The following is a 25,197-nucleotide window of genomic DNA, read 5'->3' as shown; positions in this document are numbered from 1 at the left end:
CATTAGTGTCAGTCACACACACACAAGCCTGCATTTACACAAGGCCTCACTATGCACAAACCATTATTATAAGTTGAATTATAGTAGAGTTTCCATCCAAGTTTAGGAAAAAATTGCAGAAAAATATGAGAAAATTCCCCAGAATTAACTGCTGTGCGCTTCCTTCCACTACTGTTATATAAATATTAGGACTTCATCGTGATAAACAATTGGTAGCTCCCTGGTCAGGTGGCATTAAATCACTGCAGAAACAGAGGACACAATGAGATGAAGAGCGCCAGTCAAACCTCAAAATGAGGAAAATAGAAAACATGTTGGAAACATGGCATCACTGCATGTTTCATGTTCTAACTGAGGAATGTTACAGGCTCCTCATTGGCCCACACTGATCTGATGTTTACTCCTGTTTTGTCTCTTCACTGGAGCAGAAGCTTCGGTGGATGTTTAAGTCACATGCTTCGCATGTGTCATGATTTATTCACTCAGTCTGTTTCCACTGCACTTTGTCTCATTTTGCTTTTATCGATTCACAACTTTTCCACCTCGGCCAAGCATGAAAACTTTTTGTGATATTTGACTTCTCTTTTCCGACAATGAGAAAAAAGGAAGGCGGTATCATAATAATAAGGATATAAAAGGCAACATTGGAGGACGAAAAAGGGCAAAGAGAAGACAGGGTAAGTATGATGAACGAGTAAAGACAGAAAAAAGAAAAAGAGGGAAAATATGAAAGAAGGAACAGAAGAAGGGGAGAAGGGATGTTGGGGAGACATTAGAAAAAGAGGAGAGAAAAGAAGGGAGGTAATGGATAAAATAAAACAGTAGAAAAGTGAAGAACATCTGATGGCCTTTTGAAACCATCTGAGCATAAAACTACTTAAGTAAAACATAGTAAAACCCGGTGCAGCTCTGCGGTAATATGTTGTTACTGAAAATATGAAGGAAAAAAGCAGTTTAATCTCCATCCACTCCTTTTTTCTTATCAAGGATTCTCCCTGGGTCGTGGATAATGGATTAAAAAAGGACTTTGAGTCACTTTTTTCTGCTACGGCTGCTACGGATTTGACAATTAGGATATTTGGTTTATTATTACACTTAATGACTAATAATACTGTCTACAGTGGTAATAAGAAAAAGTGCTTGACCTGGGCCTGGTACAGTGTCCTTGTACTTTCGGGTTCTATCCATGTGTACTGTTAATCATTACTGAGTACCATCACTTCCTAATGAGTGTCTGTGTTATTTTACGGAGAGGGATAGAGTGTTCCCACGTTCTGCCCAAACAGGCCCAGGCAGCAGGCTGAATGTGGCTTATTTCACAGTCAATGTTTTGACTTTTCATATATGAAAAAGCACAGGTGGAACCACCATTGTTCACCAACGTTAGCGCTGTTTCATTTTGGTGTCCCAATAAACCATGACAGTGACCCAGCCCTGGAACTGGAGCACCTGAATGGAACGCAGCAGCAGTTAATGTTATTAACTACACCTGTTCCTGCAGTTCTCACTATCAGTCCAGAATTGTTCGTCCACACAGGACAGTCCCGATGTAGAGTCAGTAGTCAGGAGCAGCCAGAGAGACTACTGAGCAATTAACGCACTTTGAGGCTGTTTTCATTAACAAGGTTTCAGGTTTGAATATGAATATAAAGTCATGAACACACTGACATGTACTTATCGTCTGTTATGATGGTGGATTTTGAAGGCTGAAGCTCATTCTCATTCTCATCCTGAGGGCTGATCACATTTTGGGAAAATATGTATATTTGTATTTCAGGACGTGGATAGCCTCGTGTAGCATTAAGACCAGAGGCAGAGTGAAGACATTAGCCTGCTCTGTGCAAAGTTAAACAATATAAAGCTCTAACGTACTCTAAGGTTGGCTGATTATTGGAATGGATAATAACTGGTTCTGATTTTCAGTATTTTATCAAGATTGTTATTTATTCTCATCTGATTACAACTTAAATAAATAAAAAAAATACACACGAGTGATATCAGTCCTCTCATCTCACTTTGTAAGAAAACAGAACATTGTTGAAATTAGCACAAGCAGGCTGTTGACCTGTTAACAGCATGCAGTTCATGGCTGCAGAATGAATGGTTATACTTGTTGGTGAAATGATGTGCTGGCAGCAGGTATTCATTTGAATTTAAGGTATGATAATGCTCTGCGGCACCTTCACACACAGCTCATCTAATGTAATCTAATACTGTAGGAAACAGCCAAAATACACTTTGTTTAAGGCTGACATTTTCCCCCAAACCTGCATTATGAAACAGTCTCTAAGAAGTGGAATTGGATCCAAAACATTAGAATACTTTTCTAAACTTATTTTTAGATTATTTATCAAACTTTTTCTTTTATGTATGGTAGATAGTGTGAGTGAGCTCTGTTTGGTAAACTAATTTCATTCTCTGCATATTGGTTTTCTCTGTGAAACGGAGGAAACAGATTATGAAATGTCCTGTTCTCTGCAGGCCACAGATAATAATACTATGGATAAAGTTTGTCAAAGTCTCCCAGAGTAAACAAAGTTTGTTATTAATGTTTCAGTGTAGCTAACCCTGGCGTAAACCAATTTGCATAATCGCTCCACTTTATTTTTTTCTCTCCTTAACTTGTTTTTCGTATTTTTTTCATCAGTGTTTTCTTCTTGCTTTGCCCTTTTTCTTGTTTTTCTTTGCTTGCCTCTCAGTCAGAGGTATCGATGTGTGAGAGACAGAAGGGTCTGCATCTTAAGGTTGTCTAATGCAATTAACTTGACCACTGGGTTTTCTGTGTTTGTGTCTGCATCTGTGAGAGAGAGAGAGGGGGCCGGACACAAGGAGAGAAAGTTAACATTGATGGTCTTTTGAGCAAGAGTGTGTGTGTGTGTGTGTGTAAGTGAAAAACAAGTGTTTGTGTCCTTCTTCAACATCAATGGACAAATTAAACTTGTGTGTGTGTGTGTGTGTGTGTGTGTGTGTGTGTGTGTGAGAGAGAGAGAGAGAGAGAGAGAGAAAGAGAAAGAGAGAGAGAGAGAGAGAGAGAGAGAGAGAGAGAGAGAGAGAGAGAGAGAGTGTATATACGTAATGAACCTCTTGACTCCTTATTTTCCAGACCAGTGGCTGAATCATGTTGAATCATGTGTCAAGTGGAAGAAAACAAAGGGTATCATGTCACCTCAACCAAATACACACACACACACACACACACACACATATATACACATGCTGAGACACAAGTTTGTACAGACATTAAAAGAAAAAAAGAGCCAATAAGAATAAAACTCGATATCTCTAAAATACAAATAGAATGTAAAATGTCTGCTGTGTCCCCTGGGTGCTGTCTGTATTTGCTGATATGGAACTTGACCACAGGCAGAGGCGTCAGTCCTTCTACAGCTGAAACCAAGCAGGACCAACATTATTGTCCTAAACCAACCTCACTTGCATTTCAGCCTATGCAGGACAAACAGAGAGGACGTGACATTTCATACTCTTACAGTTCTGTGTTGGTTCCTGTTTGTTCAAAGTTAAACATCATCCACAGGTCCCCAAACACGCCAAAAACTACCCAGACAACCCTGCTTCACTCTGTCTCTCTGACAGGTTCATGGTGTCTCCCTAACGCTTGGTGTCTTTATGTGCTGCTGAATAATTCCCACTCTGGTCATCTTTAAGAAATAAAAAGCTTGCTCTAAATAATTAATCTGAGTTTTTGATGCTGTAGTCTACTTAAGTTAATCTGTTTATCTGTTTGTAGTAAATTGTGCTGTCTCAAAAACCTAATAGTCAGTCTCATCCTAAACATGAAGGTTTAAATCTCTGCAGTGATTTCACTGCGGATTAACACTCCCTCTCTCTTCACATAGAGGCCAAAGGTCAGACTCGGGTACAACAGAGGTTCAGTGTCTTGCTCCTGGATAATACAGCAAAGCGGAGCCAGACCAGAGACACGACCTCAACCTCCAGTCTTCTGACAGAAGGACAGAGATTTTAGTTTTTAGTGCTCTGATGATGGAAATGTCAGTCGTCTGTCAGTAGGTCCACCACTTTCTCCCCAACTATTAAATGATGTGATTTCCTCTAATGCCTCCATGAGGCTGACATTTTAGTTTACATTTACCTGACATTTTAGGAGTTTAATGAAATGTCTGTACGGCCAGAGGATGAACTGCCGCTAAATATTGTACAAACATCTATGTAGCCCAGAAGGTAAATCCTAATGATTTCAGTGATATCCTAACTTTTTTTCTTGTGCTCTCAGGAGGTTCACAAACATAAATAATCAATGTAAAAGCTATAACTTACTTTTTGTGACTTTGGTGTTGCCTGTGCAGTGTTACTGATTTATACCATTGTGCGTCAGTACGGTGGAGCTGGTGATATACAAAATAAATGAATTTAAGAAACAAAGTGAAGTTGCACCACTGTGTTTCTCTGTTTCACCCTCCTCTCTGACCATTTACCATTACTTTGCCTCTATGTATAAACAGATAGACTGAATTAAATTAAAAGTAAAACATGGCCATGTGTGATAAGGGAGTTTACAACCCAAATTTCATTGCCATGATTTATCGGTTCAAGGACGTTGTGAGTTGAAACTCAGCTCACTATCTGTGTTGTCTGTTATCCGGCTTCTTAGTCTGGAACAGCCTGTCTTTATCCATGTATTGTTTAAAAATAATAATAATAATAACAAAAATGATCCTGAAAACAGTACTAACAAATGCCTCATTGCAGCTTGTTTTAAAGTTGTTTGTCTCATGGTTAGACAGTATCTGTCCCTTATTCCTGGTGTTTCTGCTGTTTTCCCATCCCTTGTGTATCTTGTTTGTCCCATTTGTCTCTCCCCGTTTCTCTCTCTCTCTCTCTCTCTCTCTCTCTCTCTCTCTCTCTCTCTCTCTCTCTCTCTCTGTGTGTGTGTGTCCCTGCCAGGGTGTGGTGATCCAGTTTTCTCCTCCTGCCAATTCATCTGCACACCTGCTGCCAATCTACTCATCAGCTCCACCTGAAGCTTGCAGTATATACACGGCCGGTCCTTCACTCCACTTTTCCCCAGATTGCTCTGTGTGTCTCTGTGGTATTACGTTCGGCCAACTCTCCTCGTTCAAGTATTTTCCTCATGTTGTTTTGATCCTGGCTAACCCTTTGTCTATCTGTTCTTCAAGTTCATCTCTCCCTGACTTTCTGCTTTGCCTCCCATGCCCACATTTGTCTCCTGTGTCTCCTAGGTCCAGAACTATTATATTGAACGTACCACATTTACCATTTTAACAGCAAAATACCTTTTATTCAACAAGAGAATGCAATGATTTTGCCATTTTGAGCGTAAATTTGGATCATTATGGGCTGATAACTGAGGTTAGGTTAGGTTTTAAGGACATTTGTCAAAAACACATTCCCATTAATCAACTTGTGTTTTCCACAAGGTTTTTTCATTTCCTTTAAAGTGCAACACATATAGTACACAGGATGCATCAAAACGCCACAGCAGCTCTGTATGTATGTGATGGAAAACAAAAGAAACTTCTGAATGAGATTTTCATCCTGAGGTTTGGTGAAGTTGTGGGAAGGAGCAGAAGCAAGAAGCAACTGTAACTGTAACACGAAGAAACTTGACGGTGGATGATTTTGTTCTTCTCTGTACTATAAAGTGATTCTCCAGGCAATTTACTGTACGTTACAAGTGTAACCTTAGTTCTGCACATTTGAAAATTTGGTCTCATGCAGGGCACAGACCACTTATATTCAGCCAAACAGTTTATTATATATTATCCAGAGATACTTCTCTGTATCGGTCTAGAGGACAGTTACAAAGAACAGCATCTTGAAATAGATAATAGATAATCTACACGAAGTGTGGTGACTCATTCTATTTACATCCACCATCATTTACAGGTATTTTAGTATTTATACCTCTGCCAAACTTCCTCAAACTTCAAATGTGTACAGCATTTCAGAAAACCTGAACTTTAACCATCTTTGCACCTCAGGTGTGAATTTTCACACAACTCTCACAGTTTCTGTCGTATTCAGATGCAATTTTACGTCATCGCAACCAATGATCATCACGACCGTACCTCCTGTGGTAAACGTTCAACAGATCTATATTCATTTACGAGCTGGTAATCACAGACAAACTTCTAAAATTATTTCTCTAGCATCCACATGCTCGGTATGTTCCAAACACAAGTTCATTGCAAAATACACTGATTAGTTGCCATGCATGGCCCTGTTGAGCTCACCTGTAAAGAATATCATTAACACGTTACAGAAAAATACTTTCCTTTTATAATTTATAGATTTTTCTACATCTATAAATTCTAAAAGTTTCTAAAACAAAAGCTCAAAATGTACTGAAACAAGTTTTTTCCTAATGAAGAAATTTGAGAATTCTCTATTTTATTATGAAAAGAAGCAAATGAAGCGTCTTAAAAACTTCCCAGAGTGAAATCAGATATAATATCTGAAAGTCGGACTATAACAAGCCTGTCAGGCCTTTTAGATTATATACAAGCATCTCTTCATTTTGCAGCATGGAAAACAGTTAAAGCATCTTCTCTCAGTTTGAGCAAAGAGATCTGATTTGAGCTGAAAGAAAATGTTCAGCCCTAACATCCCAACATTCGGTTGTCTACATCACTGCTGGGTGAAGAAAGCTCCCGGCACCTCGATGCCGTGACCTTTTTAGAAATACAACTGTGCCCTGAGCCCAATTGCCATGAACTGGTTTGCAAGCCCAGACGATGAATGCTAAAATTGGTACCATGCATCTTTCAGATAGATCTTTCATCTAAATGAATTCTCCCTCTTAGCGACACCCCAGAACTGTTCTTAGTGTTGTTTGTCTCTCTCCCCTCCGTCTTCCCCCACCATCTCTCTCTGTCTCGCTTTCTATTTAAGTTGCAGAGTCATGTTAATAGGAAGACAGAGAATGTGTGGGTGTGTAACCTCATCAAGTACTTGTGTCTTTGGAGAACAGAACCAATTTCACAATGAATTAGGAGGTGAGTCTCTAACTAGGTCATGGGCCCTTAACACAAGCACAAGCACAAACACACACACACACACACACATAAAATACAGTGTGTCGAATTGAGAAAGAGAGCGGGACACATGTAACAGGAGGAAGGGAGAGGAAAAGTATAGGAGAGATGAAGAGAAGAACAATGAAACGCTGAAAGAACGGGAAGAAAGGGATGGAGCAAAAACAAGCAAGAAAGAGGGAGAGGGAACAAGAGGCGGAGGGAAGAAAAAGGAAAATAATAGCGGGAGGTGGAGAGTCAGACAGTAACAGATGTAGATAGAGCAGGTTGGAAGAGAAAGACAAAGAATCTTTTAATGTGCCCCGTGTCCTACAGTGTGTGTGTGTGTGTGTGTGTGTGTGTGTGTGTGTGTGTGTGTGTGTGTGTGTGTGTGTATGGGAGGGCAGAAACTGTCATGCAGGGGAAGTAATGTTGCATTAGGCTTAACATTATTCCAGTGAGGTTACAAACATTTTGCACCACAGCAAATTACCTCTCTTTCTTTGTCTCTGTCTCTCTCCGTCTGTCTCTCACACACAGAAACCAACACATATAAACACGCAGAAATCCTCATCAGCAGTGTTAAATTTAGCCTGAATGCTGTGTACTTTGCTAACACACATTTTACTTTGAAATGCCTCTGAAATATGGATGAGACTTTTTTGAAAAAGGGCTACGGGTGGAAAGAGATTGAGGAAAGAAGAGAGAGAGAGAGAGAGAGAGAGAGAGGACCGGCTGAGACAAAGTATGCCGGAGAACAAGATTAGACGATGATGTCACCTACTACAAATCTGGAAAATGAATGCTAACTGGATTAGCTCAGAGATTTAGCATAGCACGTGAAACAGAGAACTGCCAGGTAATTTGCAGCTCCTAATGTAAAGGTGTGTTCAGGATGACAGTGTCATGACTTTCAGAGATGGCTCAACTGAATACAAGGTCAATGAGAAAACATAAGTGGAGCTGAACAGATGTTAATTTGCTCTAGGTGGCGTAAAGACATGTTCCGAGTGAGTTGAGAGGCCAGGAACCCCTGCACTTGGACTGTAGAGTTTCTTCACTGGCTGTGGCTGTATAAACAGGAGGAGTGAGGAGAAAACCGTAACCTTCCTCCAATCAAAACATTAAACAAATATAAATGTCATATTTCCATCACATTTTCAACATTGTTTTTGTTGGTTTGAGGTTTGACTGCCACTCTTTTAATGATGTAATCTCTGCCTCCGTCTTCTGCAATGACTTGATGGCACCTGACTGCAAAACGAGCTCCAACTGGCTGTTTATCTTGTGGATGGTAACACACATTCATTCTTGTTTCCTTTTGCTGATATTCTTGAAAACTGGTTTATATATTTACTAATACTGTAGTTTAATTGATTATTTCCATTCAAAGCACATTGTCAGTAAGACAACATTACACACAAACATGCAGAAGATCACCATCCCAGCTGACCACTGATCTGTGACACAATGAAGATGAACATTTTGTGGAGGCTTATGCACTGCTGTGTGCAAGAGTGCATAACTGTAACACGGTGCTCTAAAATTAAAGAGCACCAATGTTTCATCAGATCAAAGTCACAGCATGTTTAAACAGGCCACTTATGTTAAAGTGTAGGTGGTCTACAGGTGTGTAGAGGCGTTTAACAGGTGACAACAGGTTGCTGGTCTCTCTGAACTGCATTACAGGAGACTGTGTGCTCTGGAGTGGCATGTCAGTCTCTCATTCTTGGTGCTGTCCATAAAAACATAAAGTTTCTGTAAGGCCAGTATTTATTTTAAATCACCAGTGTGTGATGTAGCAGCTCGCAGCTGTAATGTTGGTCATTTCACACCCACAGGTGTCGTATATGATTCTCTCAGCCCCTTCTCTTCCACATCAGTCTTTTTACAAGGCACCAGAAAACCTGTATGGCCAACAAAATACAGCTGTGTCTGTGCTCCGCTAACAGCTGATAACAAAATATTTTTGACAACTGATTGCTGTAAAGCATACATATATATATTTATATATACTATATAGTATATAATAATCAAACTATGTGCACTTTTTGTCCCTTTGCTTTCTGACATGTCATTTACTGTAAGTGATGCTGTAAGCTGAACAGAATCTGGGCACAATCTCTGTGGTTAGATTTCACTTACACTGCAATTGTCAAGTTTGTTGTTACATTTCATTTGATTTCTTAAATCTTGTATTTGGATAACACATTGGGAACACATGATTAATATTTTTTTTGAACTCTCAAATCAAAGCAGATGACGTACTTTCACTGTTGTCCTTGTTTGTTCTTGTCCATTTCCTAACATGTACAACCAGCCATCCAACGATTTGATTTCCTCGATGTATTACACACACACATAAAGCACACACATCGTGTCAGATACATCATAATACACCTACCCTTGTTTGTATGTGCAGGCTTGTGGGCAAACACGCACACATTCACATGCATGCACACACACACGCGCACACACACACACAGAGCTGTGGTGCAGTAGTTAGCAGATTGCTCCTGAAGGCAGCTCAGGGCTGGTGGAGCTCTTCACTGTGAGACATGACGGCTTTAAAAACAAGATTAGAGAGTTGAGTCTGTCTGCCTCTCACTCTCCTACTGTCTGCACAAACTTCCTTTGATAAAACGCGTCTTTTACTTCCTCCAAGAATTAATCATTTGATCATTTCAGTGAACAACATTGATTCCTTGAATGATGATGAAAATCAGGGTTGAGATGTCGAGAACACCTCCGGCTTAATGGAAGATTCACCTGTGCTTTACCAGTGTATATTTTTTTCCATTTTAAATTAACAGTGTTTTCAGTTTGACTTAGTATTTTCAAATTTTCACTTAATCTTGTCAATTTTTTTTTTTCAAGATCATTTTATTAATGATTTTACTGACATTTTCATTTGGCTCTATGCACCTACAGTGGCAGAGTAAAGAAGTATTTCTCATTAAATTAAAATTATGTAAACAGTATGTCTTTGGCATCCACATGAATGTTTCATAAACTGCATTCCTGGCTTGAATTTAATAATAATGTAACTGATAAACAACTCTATATCTCTCTTTCCCTTTGCTCTATCATTCTGTTAGTATCCATCCATTTCCATGCATGTTATTTATATTTCATAGTCTCTCTCTTCCTCTAGCTGAACTGTGAAACTTGAGATATAAAAACACCTCAATCTATTAATTCTTACTATTTCCATGTTTTATATCTTATGCGTTATGAAGTTATGAATACAACAAAATGATTCAAGTTCAAAGGTCAACTAATGAAACAAGCTCAGACATCATTTGACCTAAATGAGTTACCATGGTCACACAATAAATGGTAATAAATGGTTGTATGTGAAAGGTAAGATCCCACAACCCAGGTTCTTATTTCCTTCCTCCATTTCCTCTTTTCACTGTGCTTCTTTTATTCAGCTGTCTTGTTCTTTCCTGTCTCTTTCTCATTTTTCTGTTTTTCCGTTTCCTAATTCTCATTCTCTCTGTTCTCTGTTCTCTCTCTTCATTTCTCTCTCCCTTCACTGACCCTGAGTTAGCCCTGCTCAGACCCAATCAGATCTGTTCTACCCAGCGGACCGTGGTCGTGCTTCATCTGTTTATGTTTGCTTAAGTATTTGTGTGCGTCTCACTGTGTGATCTATTCTGGGGCCACCCCCACACAGGCTACAGCTGCAACACTATATGACTCTGTGCTCTGTGATCACTAGACAGACACAGCATCACTAACAACTGCATGTTGATGAACACACAACCAGTCAAAGGCCATTCAGCAGACAGCAACACAACGGCTGTTGTGAACTTTCAATTTACTTGTTTGAGGCTTAATAACATGCACAGCAAATCCACTAAACACCATGTCTTTATGTATGTGTACAGTTATAGGACGAGTAAATTAATCATTTCAAATGTTTTCCCATCAGGACAGTGATTACTCACCTGGGCAGCACTGTCAACATCATACTTTATCTTTTCACACAGTGAGTAAAACTACGTGTCAGAGCTGCAACATTTTCTCAAAGATTCAGTAGAAACACAGTTTTTCTTCTGCATCATGTGCTCTGTGTGTTTCCTTTGTCTGAGCTGTGCTCATGGTCGTGGTTCACTTTAAGTGACCTGACCAAGAATAATTCTTTATCAGGAAAATGATATGGCTAAATGCATATCATATCACCTGTGTTTACAGGTAAGCCTTTTCTAATGTTACTCACTCCTTCTTTGGACTTCCGCTTTCTATTATAATCTATTCAGTTCCATTCTATTTTAACTTTAATCCCAGTCTAACTGAACTCCTGGCCATTGAAGACTTTTTATTTCAAACCTGGTTTATTTTGGCACATTCATTCAAACGTTAAGCATTAAAGTAAAAAGCAGAAACCAATATAAAGTAAAGTAAAGCCCAAATGTTCCACAGCCAGTCGAAAGTCTAGACCCATGGATATCCCAAGGCTTCAAATTGAACAGCATTGTAAACACAGGAGATTACCCAACCTTACAAAGTGTACACGTCCCTCGGGTGCAGCAGTTAATTAAAAGCTGAGAATGTTTAAAAACTAACAGTAAGAAGCTTTGAATGAGGCTCATTGAGAGCGTGACATTTAGAACATATCCTCACTATTGCAGGTTTTTCCTCAATCACAAACATCTTTGGGTCTATTTCAAGCACTCCCTTTCAGCTAAGTGCTAATCAACATCATAGCCAACAGCTGATCTGCAGGCTCTGCCTGTGTCTTTACTTTAATCTCCATTTAATGTTGAAAGCGCAGCGATAAAACCTGCTGCCAAGAGACACAGACCTAACTACAGGATCAAGGACAGAGATGTTTAGCCAAGGCCTGGCACACACTGACAGATGTCTTGGGGGCTGGTTTCACTGAAAATTATTTACAGTGGAGGCGTGCTGGTGGAGATACCCAGCTGAAGTTGAAGAAATCCCTTATTCCACCATGTGACATAGATGGATCCCTGACAACAGCCCCTTAAAATGCTCAAGTGCTGTGACAAAGTAAATCTTTTGCAGCTAGTCAGATGTCCAAGATGAACATACACACAGATACACACACATATATAGATTCAGGCATATACACAGCCGCACAAATATTGCTGTGGGTTCATGAGGATTGGATCTGGAATGGCCTGAGAATTGTTCCTAAGCTCTCTGTTTGTAGAAATAGAGAGAACAGATAGAGTAAAAGATCTAAATGAGGGCAAATACAGAGAGGAAAAGAGCGAGAGGCTGAGAGAGGAGAGAAAGTAATAAGAGCCGGCTTCCTAAACAGGATGAGATAAATTGGCCTTACAGCATTTTGCGTGTGTAGCATTCAGCTGACACACACACATACACACACAAACACCACTCAGTTCATTCATGCTTATATTACATCACAAAGTTAGTCTATGCCCATATGTTAGCTCGCTTCCCTGCTCATTTCTGTAACAAATCTGATAATGACAAGACACAACACGGGGCTAACACAGAAGGTAAAGTGAGCAGCATGTGGAGTGTAGCAGCCGTAAAACTTTCCTGATTGTAGTGAGAGTAATAAAACTGACATAGAAGATTTCAGTGTGGTCTCATTATAGTCACTGTTTGCCTTGTAAGGAATAAACTGAGAATCGCAATTAGCAAACCTCACGATTTACCACAAAAATTCATTCATTCGCCATGTAAATTCAGACTGATGACATAATACCTCCCTTTGAAAAGATTTACATATTTTCCAGGGATTAAAATAGAATAACACAAATTCACATTCAAATCCTGTGAGAAAGAGGACAACAACAGCATCAAAGCTCAGGTTCCCTGTACATCTTATCTACCTGCTTTCATTGCCAGAGTGTGATCAGTTAACTGTGGTGTATTAATTAAGTTTTAAGTTGACTATTTATTTTTCATATATATAAACACTGTTGTGCAGGGAAAGGTCAATGTAAAATAGTATAGATATACTTTTATACCTTTTATATATTATATAAGGTGAAAATTCATTCTGTATTTTTTATTTTACCAAACAGAAGTTCCACTGGGATTTTGGGCAACAGTCCAAAAAGCCGAAGTTTTATCTTTATATGCTCTAACACTCCTTTGGTTCTTTGAGCTATTCCTCTTTTTAACGCAACACAGTGAAGATCTGCATGCATGAGAAAAATAATCCTATCTGATCACTGTGTTAAGCAACGCTTTAACCTGAGGGATGTTCCAGTGAGACGGCTCAACATGGGAACCCACAGAAACTATTTCCTTTACAGCACATACACCATATAAATGCAGGGTGAGAAATTGTATAAGAATGGCTGTGATTTCCCTTTTCTGCTGTTATCTCTCTCCACATGAGTGCAGATGAAGGGAACCCAGAAAATGTGGTACTGAATAATTCCTTGACAAATGAAGCAATGGCTGCTCATATCAACTCCGCTGAACAAGAGGTAGATGTACGTCTGAACCACAGCACAAAGAGCGAGATGAAAAAAAAAAAAGGGGCCCTTACTTTAGTTCAGGGATTCAAAATGTTAGAGATATGAAGTAAAAAAATGCAAGAGCGTACGCTGACAGGGCTGAAGCTGTATCCACTTTCACTCCACGCTGCTCATCATGGCACAGTGTTATGTCACACTGCAAGATCACTCACAGTGTGTGTGTGTGTCATATAAAATAAGCACAGTAAGCTGTCATTGCTCACAGACACCAACATGCATATTGCACATGGCACAACAATAAGAACACAAGCAGGAATGAATGCACATTCAAAAATACTGCAACTCTCCTCCATGGACTCACTAACTCACACACACACACACACACACACACACACACACACACACACACACACACACACACACACACACACACACACACACACACACACACACACACACACAAATACACACATAAAACAGAAAAGTGCAGATGGAAGTCAGCTTAAATTCATAACAGCAAAGCACAGATGTTACTGCCAAGTCAAAGTTAAGTCAAAAGTCACTGAAGCTTGAAACTATCTGTGTTTAATCTGGGATTAAGACAAACAGAGCAAATACAAAATGGTGCCAGGAATGGAAATGTATTCCATTGTTTTTGGATATCTTTGTACTGTGCATTCAAGGAAACTTTAAAAGTGCTGCAGTAATGATGAATGATGTATTGCTGAGTCTAGGCATCTGTCAGAATGATGGATAGAGTCACTAAGAAATCCCCTGTACATTAAAAGCAGGCAGAGTACATATTTCTGCCACTGTTTACGTCCACTCTGTTTCCGTGACAGCAGCCAGTTTACCCAAATCCTCAATGATTTTCAGCACATGTAATGAATCAACTGTAGAATTCTTTGAAATCAGAAAGATCAGATAGATGCTCAGATACTCTCACTGTGGTATCACCTGTTCTGACTCTGACCTGCTCTGATTTATCCTATTCATTCACTCATTCATTCAATAATCCTTCAATCCATCCATCCATTTGTACAGCACCTATTTTTCTGCAGTGCCGACCAACAGACAAATCTGGGTTGAAGGCAGAAGAAGACAAGTTGTCATTACTGCAGGTTTTTAGAGGATTTTACTTTCAGATGTCCAGGATCTCCCGTTACATATTAGAAATATAGTCACTGGATGACTTTGAAATAAAGATTATTATCTAAAACAATCCATTTTTCAGCTAAATTTAGTCCAGTTTAAATCGACGGCTCGACGTCTTTTTGCCTTCAAATCACCAAAAACCACACTGACTGTGCTGTGCTGCTATCAGCTGCTCTGACAACCAGCTTCAACAATGGAAAAGCCAAAAGTCAAAATCCTCAAGCTTCTTCTCCATTAAATCAGATTCACTTTAATTCACCACCACCAAACCCTTACATTTACATTCTGAGAGGCCTGCTGACAGAGGACTGAGCAGGGATTGCTAAAGACCAGTGTCTGCCTGCGACGTGCTGCTGGTAGAAGGGATTTCTGCAAATGCTCTCTAGCTCGAGATTACACTTCTACAATGTCAAGGGTTTCACATTCTTATTGTTTTTGTATTGTGTTGTATCTGGCTGTTGATACAGTAACCATGAGCTAGCAATTAGCTAAGGCCAGGGTGTTGCAAAGCCTAATGTGGAAAATGTCAGTTAAAACTCTGTGTCATGTTTCAGAGGAATATTTGTCTCAAAGTATAAATACATGTGATGTATGTTTTCTTCATATGACTGTGCATCCATTAATGCACCGTGTCCTACCTGTCACTTTGAGCTGTGTGGTCCGCCGCACCAGTCTGGATCCATACTGTAACTCACAGGTGTAGTTTCCCCCGTCACCCTCCTCCACCTCAGGTATCCAGACGTGTGTGGTGTTCACAGAGATGGAACTTCTCCATTCAACCCGCTCACACTCCTGACAGGAGGTAAAGACAGAACTGATTCAGTGACAACTGTCTACAGAGGACATAGGTGCTGCCACTCTGAATGTTTTTATGTCATACCTTATACCAGGTCATCTGTGGCTGTTTGTATGGAGCCATATAGTCTTCTATATCAGGACAGGTGATCATTTTGCTGTGGGTTATCTCAGCTTTCTCCAGATGGCGGATTTTACTGCTGAAGCATTTCCCCTCGTCACTCTCCTCCACCGTCATCGACATGGACACTTTCATGCAGTATGTGGAGTTCCTGTACAGAGTGCAAACACAATATTGGGAAAATATTTTCATCATGTTCCTCTGTTGACTCTGGAAGATTTTTATACTTTGCAAAAAAATGTTCTTGGAAAAGAAGTGCACCAATGAAACCTAAAGCTCCAGTTGTGAGTTTGAACTGCTCAGCATCACAAAAAATAACATGCATGTGTAGTCTGCATTTCTATGTCAAATTCACAAACCTCTGTTGAAACTGACTAAACGTGTATGAGAAGATTTGTTTATCCATCCAAGAGCTAATGACAAGTGACATGAGTGATTCCTGCAACTGACCAACATTGAAATTCTGTGTGAAACAGCATAAGAGCTGTTTTCATGGTGAAAGTGTTGGGTAGACCATGTGGTGTTGTTGTGGGTATTTTGGTGAAATTATAGGCCGTCTCACATCTCAGGGTTTTGTTGACAACAGTGAAGTGGCATCCGGAAGAAATTATGAGTTGTATAACATCTAACTTTTATAAGAAATTAAACTCTGAAAAGGCACAGTTTTAGGCAATGGTTTATTCCTTTTATGGTTTGTTAATTACCAACCAACTTAAATTTTAAGCTCCACAGCAAAAATATTGGAAAGTAACAAGCAGCTAAATGTAGTACAAAGGAGAGTAGCTAACAACTAAATTTTCCTTAAGATTAATTCATTTTCCCTGACAATTTTAAACAAATCAATAAATTTAAAGCCATACTGACAAACTTATAAAGTTAGCAGCTAGCAAACTAGTAAACTGTCACGAGGGGTCACAACCAAGGCAAACAGGAACAAGAGGGAAGAGAGGACCCAAATGCAAAAACCCCCAAGACAGGTGATGAGCTATGAACTAAAAGTCTTTTAATAAACCAAAATCACAGGAAGAGTCCAAGGCCAGGGAACAAAATTCAAACAACTAAAAATCATACACAGGAGAAAAAGAACTGGAAACACAAATCAAACTCCAAAAGCCCTTACTTGAAAACAAAAGGCAGCTGAGATAAATCCATGAGGGGGAAGACACAAGCCACAGATACTGTAATGAACACGGGGAACGAACACAGGTAAAGATTAGCAGACTCGGTTACAGACACAGGCAAACAACGAGACTTAAATACACAAGGCAATGGGCAACAGGTGAAACCAATTAGGGCGGGGCAGACAATCACAAATGGCGGGAAACTAGACAAAGACAGGAAGTAGACCATGACAAGAAACACAAGGGCTGTGATTTCAAAATAAAACAGGAACTATCAACAAAACTTAGCAAACTAAACTACAAACTCCGAAAAGGTCCAAATGTCCACAAAAGAATTCAAAATATAACAAAAGGGTTCAGAAAACAGTCCCCTTAGGGGCTAGTCATGACAGTAAACAGGAAGAAACTAACATACTTAAACATAGTAAGTTAATCAGGTGATAACTATGTCTGTCTTGTTGCCCCCCAAGTGGCCAAAAACTTAATTGATGTAAATTAAAGAAATAATACATTACATTACATTAGATACATGTACAGATACATATATATGTTTCTCAACCCAGTGGTGAAGCTACCAGAGCAGAAATAATAATTCAACAAGACAGATAGGCTCCATCGACTGGGTTAGGATAATGTGAGTTGTTATTTATATTGGTGCCATGCGGGAGGTTAGAGCTCCCAATGCCAGCGAGAGATCACTCTACATCCTGCTGTCATGATGTTTCATGTGTGACAGTATGTCCTTGAGCCGAACTGTCTTATGAAATAAAAAGAAGGAACTTTGAAATTTGTTATGATGTGTATGATGCAATGTGTTTTGGATGTGAAGTCTCAAAATCTGCTCAAGGTGATTGTAATTGCTTGTGTAGGTTTTGCTGTGTGAGTTTGCCCAAGTTCACCTCCAGACACAAAAGACCACATTGATCTCTCGTTCTTTCTTTCTTTCTCTCTCTCTCTCTCTCTCTCCCTCTCTCTCACACACACACAGGACTCAACCATTGTCCCCTAACCACAACCTCTCATCTAAGTGGATCTAAACCACTTATCCCATCAATGCTGTGTGTGTGTGTGTGTGTGTGTCTTACAGGGGACACAGGGATTTTTTTTAGTCACTGACCTAACCAAGACCACTGAGCATTGAACTAGAGGCCTGGAAAGCCTTTTATCCATCCATCTCTCAGTTTCTCTCCTTCTCATCAATCCATCTCCAACCTGCAGCATCTTGTTTTCTCCTCCAGTGATTCAGTTACCTTTCCTGTACACTGCCACTGCTCTCCCTCTCTCTCTCTCTCTCTCTCTCTTTCTGCCTCTCTCTTTCTCTCACAGACATGTCATCCAGCCTTCTATAAACCCCTCACATTTAGTTAAATGTTTTTAGAGCTCCGCATCAGAAACCCTGTTGATTTTCTCAACAAAGACTGATGAAAAGTATTTGCTGACATCCTTTTTTCAGTTTTAAAGATAAACTTTGGAAACTAAAACCATATTAATGTAAAATGTAAATCTAAATGTGTCACATCAACAACTAAAAAGCGAACTTCAATGTGAGATACAGACAAACATGTAGGTCATCATGCCAACATTGTGAAAAGGCAAGCGAACATTAATTTAACTTTACTGTGGGTTGTTGAAGTGGCTATAATGTTACTGCTACTTTCAGCAATCTTTGGTGTTTGCAGGCAGTCCCTGGAGGCCACCTAACCACCTAAATCTTACTCTAGATCTTCCCTGAACAGTTTTTCTTTTTTTTTTTCTATATTAACAATGATCAAATGAAAGGGCTGCAGAAAGATAAGTTAGTGGCTAGCCACATCGTTGGGGCATTTAGATGCTAAAGAGCCACATATTTTTCTCAGGGGTTGTTGGAGACCAAAACAAAGCTAAAAGAGAGTGAATAGTTGACTTATATTCATCAGGTACGTATCCAAATAAATGCTAATGTTGCTAATACGATGGTCATAATTACTTATATTGAATTACTTGTATTACATTGATGATACACCAGTGCTTCTTCAGATTTCACTTAGAATATAAATACTATTTTAATGACTCAAGACCTGACTCTGGATTTCATAGTAAAAATATAAAACATACTTGTACTTGGCAAAAAACTTTGTCCCACCCCTGCTTCTAAGTAATGTAGATTATATTGTGTACTGATGTGCAATCACGGATCACGTGTCAAACTTCCACATGCACATCAACGCTGGTGATGAACTGAAAGAAATCTAGGTCCTCCCTCGCAAAGGCACTGAGACAAAAACACTCCCAAAAGCGTAAAGGGATTTTATGTTAAAACGTCCTTTTATCTTGTTGCTTTGATGATACTGTTCTATACATTTATTCCAGTAACACACACTGAACTGAGATGAACTGAAGCAGCTTTCTCTTGTCTCCCTCTCTGCTGTGTCCTTCCACATTTTCCTTCTCTTTTTCACTGCTGCATCACCCTTTGTTGTGGTCTCTCCCCCTCTGTCTGTCCAACCCAGAAGCTAGATGTAAAACACTAAATGGTGAAAACAGATTCTATGTGAAGAAGAAATGTATTATGCATATCTCACTATAAACATGACGATTCGATTAGACTGCACTGCAAAAGCTGTGTCAGAAGCGTTTAGCGTGCGCAACTCTTACAAATGCAAATTGTGTGTTTGTGTGTGGGTGTGTTTTCATATCTGGCGCTGTGTGGAATAAATTTAAATACTTCGGTTTGTAAAGTTCCCCCGCAGAATAAGACAGAATAGTTTTAAATGCCGTACCCACTAGAGCTGCACATTTTGTTGCTGTGCTGTACTTTAATGACAAAAAGGTCTTTGCACCTAAAGTTATCTTGACGTTGGAAATTAGATCTCATTGTTCCATTGCCAATTACCCATAAGGCAAAGAAGAAATACCTGACACTGAAAGTATTTGGGATTATTGGAGGAGGAAGAACACACAGTCACTGAAAATCAATTTCCAACAGTTTCAAGCTAACCTTAAACTGATTATATACCACCCACACCTAATTATGTTCATGCCCTTTGTTTGGGAAAATCTGGGCAATACAGAAAATCGCTAATTAAAGAAGCAGCAGAAAGAAAGACAGAGGGCACCGCCAAAAATAAACTGCATCACTTCATCCCAAACAACTCCTGGATATGTCGAACATCACAACAGTTCCACTGTATTTCCACTGAGTATCTGAGTTAGTAACTTTCCTTTGACTGACGTCTTCCAAAAAGAACTTCAGTCAACTTTTGAAATCAAACGTGTTTAAAATAAATGCATCAGTTTCCTTGCCAACAGATGTATTTTCAGCATTCCTCCTTGATTTTACCCTCCTCTGTGTGATTTGCCAGCAGACATTTGATTAGATAGTATAATTTGTCCACGCAGAGCAGTTGTGATTGTCCTGGACAGTGCAAGGTCTCCATTTAAATGCACACTGAAACGTCACTTCTCTGGCTTGGCTCTGTCCAAAGATAATCAGATCCAGCTATCAGCACGTCTAAAGCTCACAAATGAACATCTCGTTCATTCGTATCATACACTTTGGTTTTTCAAAGTATAAACTGACAAGTTGAGGTTTATTATTAAATAAAGAGGTATATTTTTAAAGTTATCAATGTCTAGATTTAGACAGTTGCTCATGTGATTATCTAACATTTATGTATTTATGTTTATTAAGCAGAGAAGAAAATGGCTGCAAGACACAGAGCAATGAGCAAAGATCTTGAAATACTGAAAAACAGGGTTAATATAGTGCTACATATTAGATTGTGCAGGGATGGTATTTACGGTTCATCTTGATCTCATTAGAGATGTGTTTGCATTTCATTGCCTCAGGCTCTTTCATTCTCGCTTTACAGGCCAACAAAGCAGCATTAACAGCACTGGTGTTTATCGGGATCATTTATAGGACACATGTCCATGTTATTGCTGGTTTAATCTGTTTTCAACAACCATATTTACTGTACCTAGGCTCGTCACTATCCGTAGGAAATAAAGTCTTCCTGTGTAATTGAGTAATAAGCTGTGATAATAGGATTATTGCATCCACATGAATAAACATTCGTGTCAGGACTGAAGAAATGTTAAAGGGTCAGTTCACTCAAAAAGGACTGTTAGGACTTTTTAGGTTCAGTTAAGCTCTGACTGCACAAGAGGTGGCATTGCCAGCTCTGTGTAGTACAGACTGCATTGTACAGAATTGCTCTCTGTATAATCTTACTATTGCTAAAGAAATAGCTTGATTTTATGGGGAAATACACTCAGTAACTGTCTTTTCTTTGTAATGTCAATTTATCATATAACCATATACTCTTTTATCAAGCATTCGTATATTCTCATGAACTCGTATATTCAATTCTGGGTGAAGTACATATAACATGACCTGTAGTGGCCTAATGTACTTTGTTTACTGTACTTTGTGAAGACACCTGTTATGTCTCCGGTGCCTCCGAGCACAACTTATCTCTATTTTTTGACCTTCAGATTATTTTGTCTCCCTGCCATCCTGGTATGTGAGAAACAGGCATAAGTACTCTTGTAACTTGTAACCCGAGGTCAGACCTCTGTAGCATGACATGCTGCATGAGCTCTGTCCTTTCTGCAGAAATTGATTACTCTGTAAACCTTATTTTATAATAAAGCATCAAAAGACACTAACTGTCTAAAGAATTCTATTTCACTTCTCATCAGGAGGAAAGTATTTTTCCACCACATTCTTGTTCTACCAATGAGTGAAAATGGTAGCTTATCTTAGTGTGGAGACTTGGAACAGGTAGACACAGCTATCCTGGCTCTATCCACAGGTAACCAGCACCTCTGAAACTCACCTACTGTAGGTGCAAAAAGGGACTATTTCTCAGCCAGGCACAGTTAAGCAAACAAGATATAATGTGCAGATGTGAGATTTTTTCGAGGTGCTGGAAGGAAGATTTTTTTTTTTTTTACCTTTGGAAAGCAGGCCAGCTGTTTCCCCCTGTTTCAAGTTCTTAATGCTAAGCTAAGCTAACCAGCTGCTTGCTGTAGCTTTATATTTAGCATGCAGACATGAAAGTGTTATTGATCTTCTCATCAAACTGTCGACAAGAAAGAGATTATGTTTGTTTCCCAAAATACTGTTTGCTCATGAAATGTGAAATTAAGTCGTGACAAAGTCTCTCTCATGCTTTTTCTAAATGTGAGAGTTGTTTGCTGCTCTGTGCAGAACTTTTGCGACAAATGAGGTCTTGGTTGACAATTTAATGCCAGTAAAATGTGTCCAGTAACACCGCATCCTGTCCTGCTAGAAAGGAATGAGGTGAAAAAAGAGATTTAAAAGGTGAAATGAAAGATTTGTGGCTGCCATTCTGTGTCTAATGTGAGTGGCTGACATTCATAACCCTTTTGTTATCAGCAAGTTTTCTACATTAAACTCATGTCTGGTACACAGACACACACAAAGAAGTGTGTGTGCTGTCTGTTGTGTGTGGCTTGTTATTTTGTAACATGGCAAAGAAAGGGTAGAGTTGGTTGCCTTTATTTGCATTTGAAGACAGTTATGAATAAAACATGGGATTTCACTCTTACTGGTATGTGCATATGGGTGTATTCAAGCCTCCCTATGTGCATCTATTAAAACAAATGAGAAATGTGCTGACACAGATGGCAGCAACTGGGTGCAACTGGAAACACAACTGACAGCAAATAAAACAAATTAAAATAACATGACATTCTATCCTGTGAAAATTACAATTTACAGTTATAAAAATAAACAGTGACTTGTTTACTATAGATTATAACAGTCTATTAACTGGATTAGTTTTCCCTCATTCTTGTAGCCCTCATCTCAGAAGCTGAAGTTAAAGTGCTGTTTGAGGCACACTGGCACATAGACTACACATGCATTGAGGCTATAAAGGTTTTTTTCATCGTTACACTCTGATCCTAATTTGAAAGGATTGCTGTACATCTGTTACAGGGTCCACAATCACTTCCAAAGTGTCCTCAAGGAATGCAGCCTCACTCGTAAAACTCTAGGAGCACTGTACTTTGGCTGACCACTAATATTTCAGATTTGTGTACTATTTGTGTGTGTGTGTGTGTGTGTTTGTGCTTGCCGCAGAGCGCTCTCCAAAAAAACACAAATTCCAATTATCTAAGATGCAAAATGAGCCATAAATTAATCTCCAAATCAATTTATAATCCACCATATCCTCTCTGTCAATAAATCAAGCTCACCCTCCCTGCAATTACCCTCCTATGATCAGGGCAGGCTGCTGGAGGGTGCGTTGAATTATGGCGCTAATAGAAGGGGATGTATCCTGGCCAGCAGGCAGCGTGTTTATACCTGGACGGAGCTGCAGATTAATTTGACTATCAATCTAACTAACAGGCAGAGAGAGAGCACGGACACCTGCACATGCTGAGACTCTCACACACACAAGCACATACACACTTCTGTGCATGCAGGTATCTGGACACAAATGCTTACGTACAGTATATGGATGCATGTGTTAGTCCACAACAAGCTGTCACATGCGTTACATTACTAAGGTCATAAATTCAGCTCGTGCAGAGCTTTTTTTCAGTGTTTAATTTAAGCATTTTCCACCAAATGGCAGCAATGAATATGTTTTTATCAGTGAAATTTTAATGATATTATAAATGAATGAAGTCACGGTTCCTGGAGACGTTCACTGAGAGTCATTTTATAATGACTACAAAAGTTCTTCATCCTTCAAAAAAACCCAGATTGTATCAAAATACACTTGAACTTCATTAAAAAAAAATAACTGCACTTATTTTATAAAAAAGAATACACACACAAATCAAACAGCACACACACATTATGAGAGAGACACACTGGCCTGCATCAAATCAGTGACACATGAAAATCACTCAATCGACAACCGCCCGACTTAATGTCTGTTCCATGTTGTGTCAATGTGTGCACTGTGCGTTTGTTGGGTATTTTATGTCTGAGTGTTGTGTGTAAGTAAAGCTACAATTCATGTTCTCTCTTCAAGTCTTGGCCAGACCTACGCGTATGTGTGTGTCTATGTTCCACTTGAGTGCTAATATTCTTTTATGTGTAAGGTCAGCAACGCCAGCCTTTGAAGAACGGATCAATATGTGTCACTACTGATAAGCAACAACCTTATCTCTGTCTTAATGGACAGGTTATACCAAGAAAATCAAGGATTTAAATGATCACTTTATCGACATAGACATCTAAATTATTCAAACTGTATGACATCATTGAAGTCCAAACAGCACTGTTCATGTACAGAGCCAGAAACAACTTATTACCAAGGAATTTACAGATAATGTTTTATGATAGAGAAGGTGGGTACAATTTGAGAGATAAACTAAATTTCAAAATTTGCAGTATTCAAACAACTATGAAAAGAATTACCATATCAAGCAGTGGAGTAAAACTGTGGAACAAACTGGATGTGGAACTTAAACAATGTTCAAACCTCCTGTGTGCATTTACCCCAAGGCCTGTATTTAAATGTTGTTGGACTGTTTGTGCTACTACTGTGAACTTCACAGTAGTTCACAGTAGTTTGTTTATCTCAGGCAGAGACATTGTGGAGCTGTTTCATGATAGATTGCCTCAAAAGAGCTTACATATGTTTTTGTCACTTAAACATTTGATTACATTGCATATCTATGTCAACACCATGGATGCAATTTCACAAAATCTGTCATTTCATTAAATGGATGGTTAAATACTAAATGGAAGGCAAAAGATTTGAAGGCAATTTTTATACTTCTGTGAATAAAGTGAATAAGCTGACTGGCAGATTAGGACAGCATGTTGGGCTCTGTGGAAACTGACATGAAAACAAAGTCTTCTTTGACTGATGGATTTCAACCATGGTCCATGGTCAGTACCCAGAGTACTGCTGGATTTCGATCGTACCTGCCACTAAGTGTTGCCTTTACAAAGTGCCCCAGATGTAACTCATTCAAGGTTAAATGGTTTATATAAGTGAAACATATACATATAGGTCTGTGGCTAACAGAATCACTTTGATTGTGCTGTTTGCGTAATGAAAAACAGCTTGCTGACAGCAGAGGCTCTCTGGCCTCACTCTCATTTTGGAGTCCTGCCTTCTCTTCACCTTGTTATTCTTGCATTTTATTACTATTAAATACACTACACTGAACAATATGGCACACTTAATGTTGACAGTGTTCCAGGTGTTCACAGCCTTCGCCAAAGGGTGGATGCCCAAAAATGTCTTCAGCGTTCTGAACTAACAGCAAAAGTATAATAAAACAGCATGATTCAGCACTTCAAAATCTGTGCTCAGAGCAGGAGGTTGCCTTTTATGAAGTGAAGTAGAACGTGAGGGTGTAGAAGTCAGGGTGGTGGATGGGGGAGTAGTGCATTAGACTTTTATGCAGGTTATCATAGGCTGTGTCCTGTCACAGACTTTCAGATGACATTCTCTTTTTTATGAAACATAATCACAATCTTAACTGAATGTTTTAAATGCCCAACTTAACCGAATCCTAGTATAGGACTCGGTTACGTTTTAGAGAATTGTTTTCAGGGTTTTAGAGAATTGTCCAGTATTGCT

At 39.2% G+C, this 25,197-nt stretch overlaps 1 protein-coding gene across 2 annotated transcripts in view; it reads right to left on the bottom strand.

Annotated features, from left to right (window-relative positions):
* The window catches only part of il1rapl2 (interleukin 1 receptor accessory protein-like 2), a 302,734-nt gene that overhangs the window by 97,389 nt on the left and 180,148 nt on the right, over window positions 1-25,197 (bottom strand). For both annotated transcript variants that reach the window (XM_041048287.1, XM_041048286.1), the window contains exons 4-5: window positions 15,480-15,666; window positions 15,238-15,391 (exon numbers count right to left, since the gene is read on the bottom strand). In XM_041048287.1, coding sequence (XP_040904221.1) covers window positions 15,238-15,391; window positions 15,480-15,666 — 341 coding nt within the window. The remainder of the gene's footprint in view (window positions 1-15,237; window positions 15,392-15,479; window positions 15,667-25,197) is intronic.

The sequence above is a fragment of the Toxotes jaculatrix genome, chromosome 10 (assembly GCF_017976425.1).
Source record: "Toxotes jaculatrix isolate fToxJac2 chromosome 10, fToxJac2.pri, whole genome shotgun sequence".
In the NCBI taxonomy this organism is placed as follows: Eukaryota; Metazoa; Chordata; class Actinopteri; family Toxotidae; genus Toxotes; species Toxotes jaculatrix.
The sequence above is the reverse complement of the archived record's forward strand: the minus strand, read 5'-3'. Positions and strand labels throughout refer to the sequence as shown.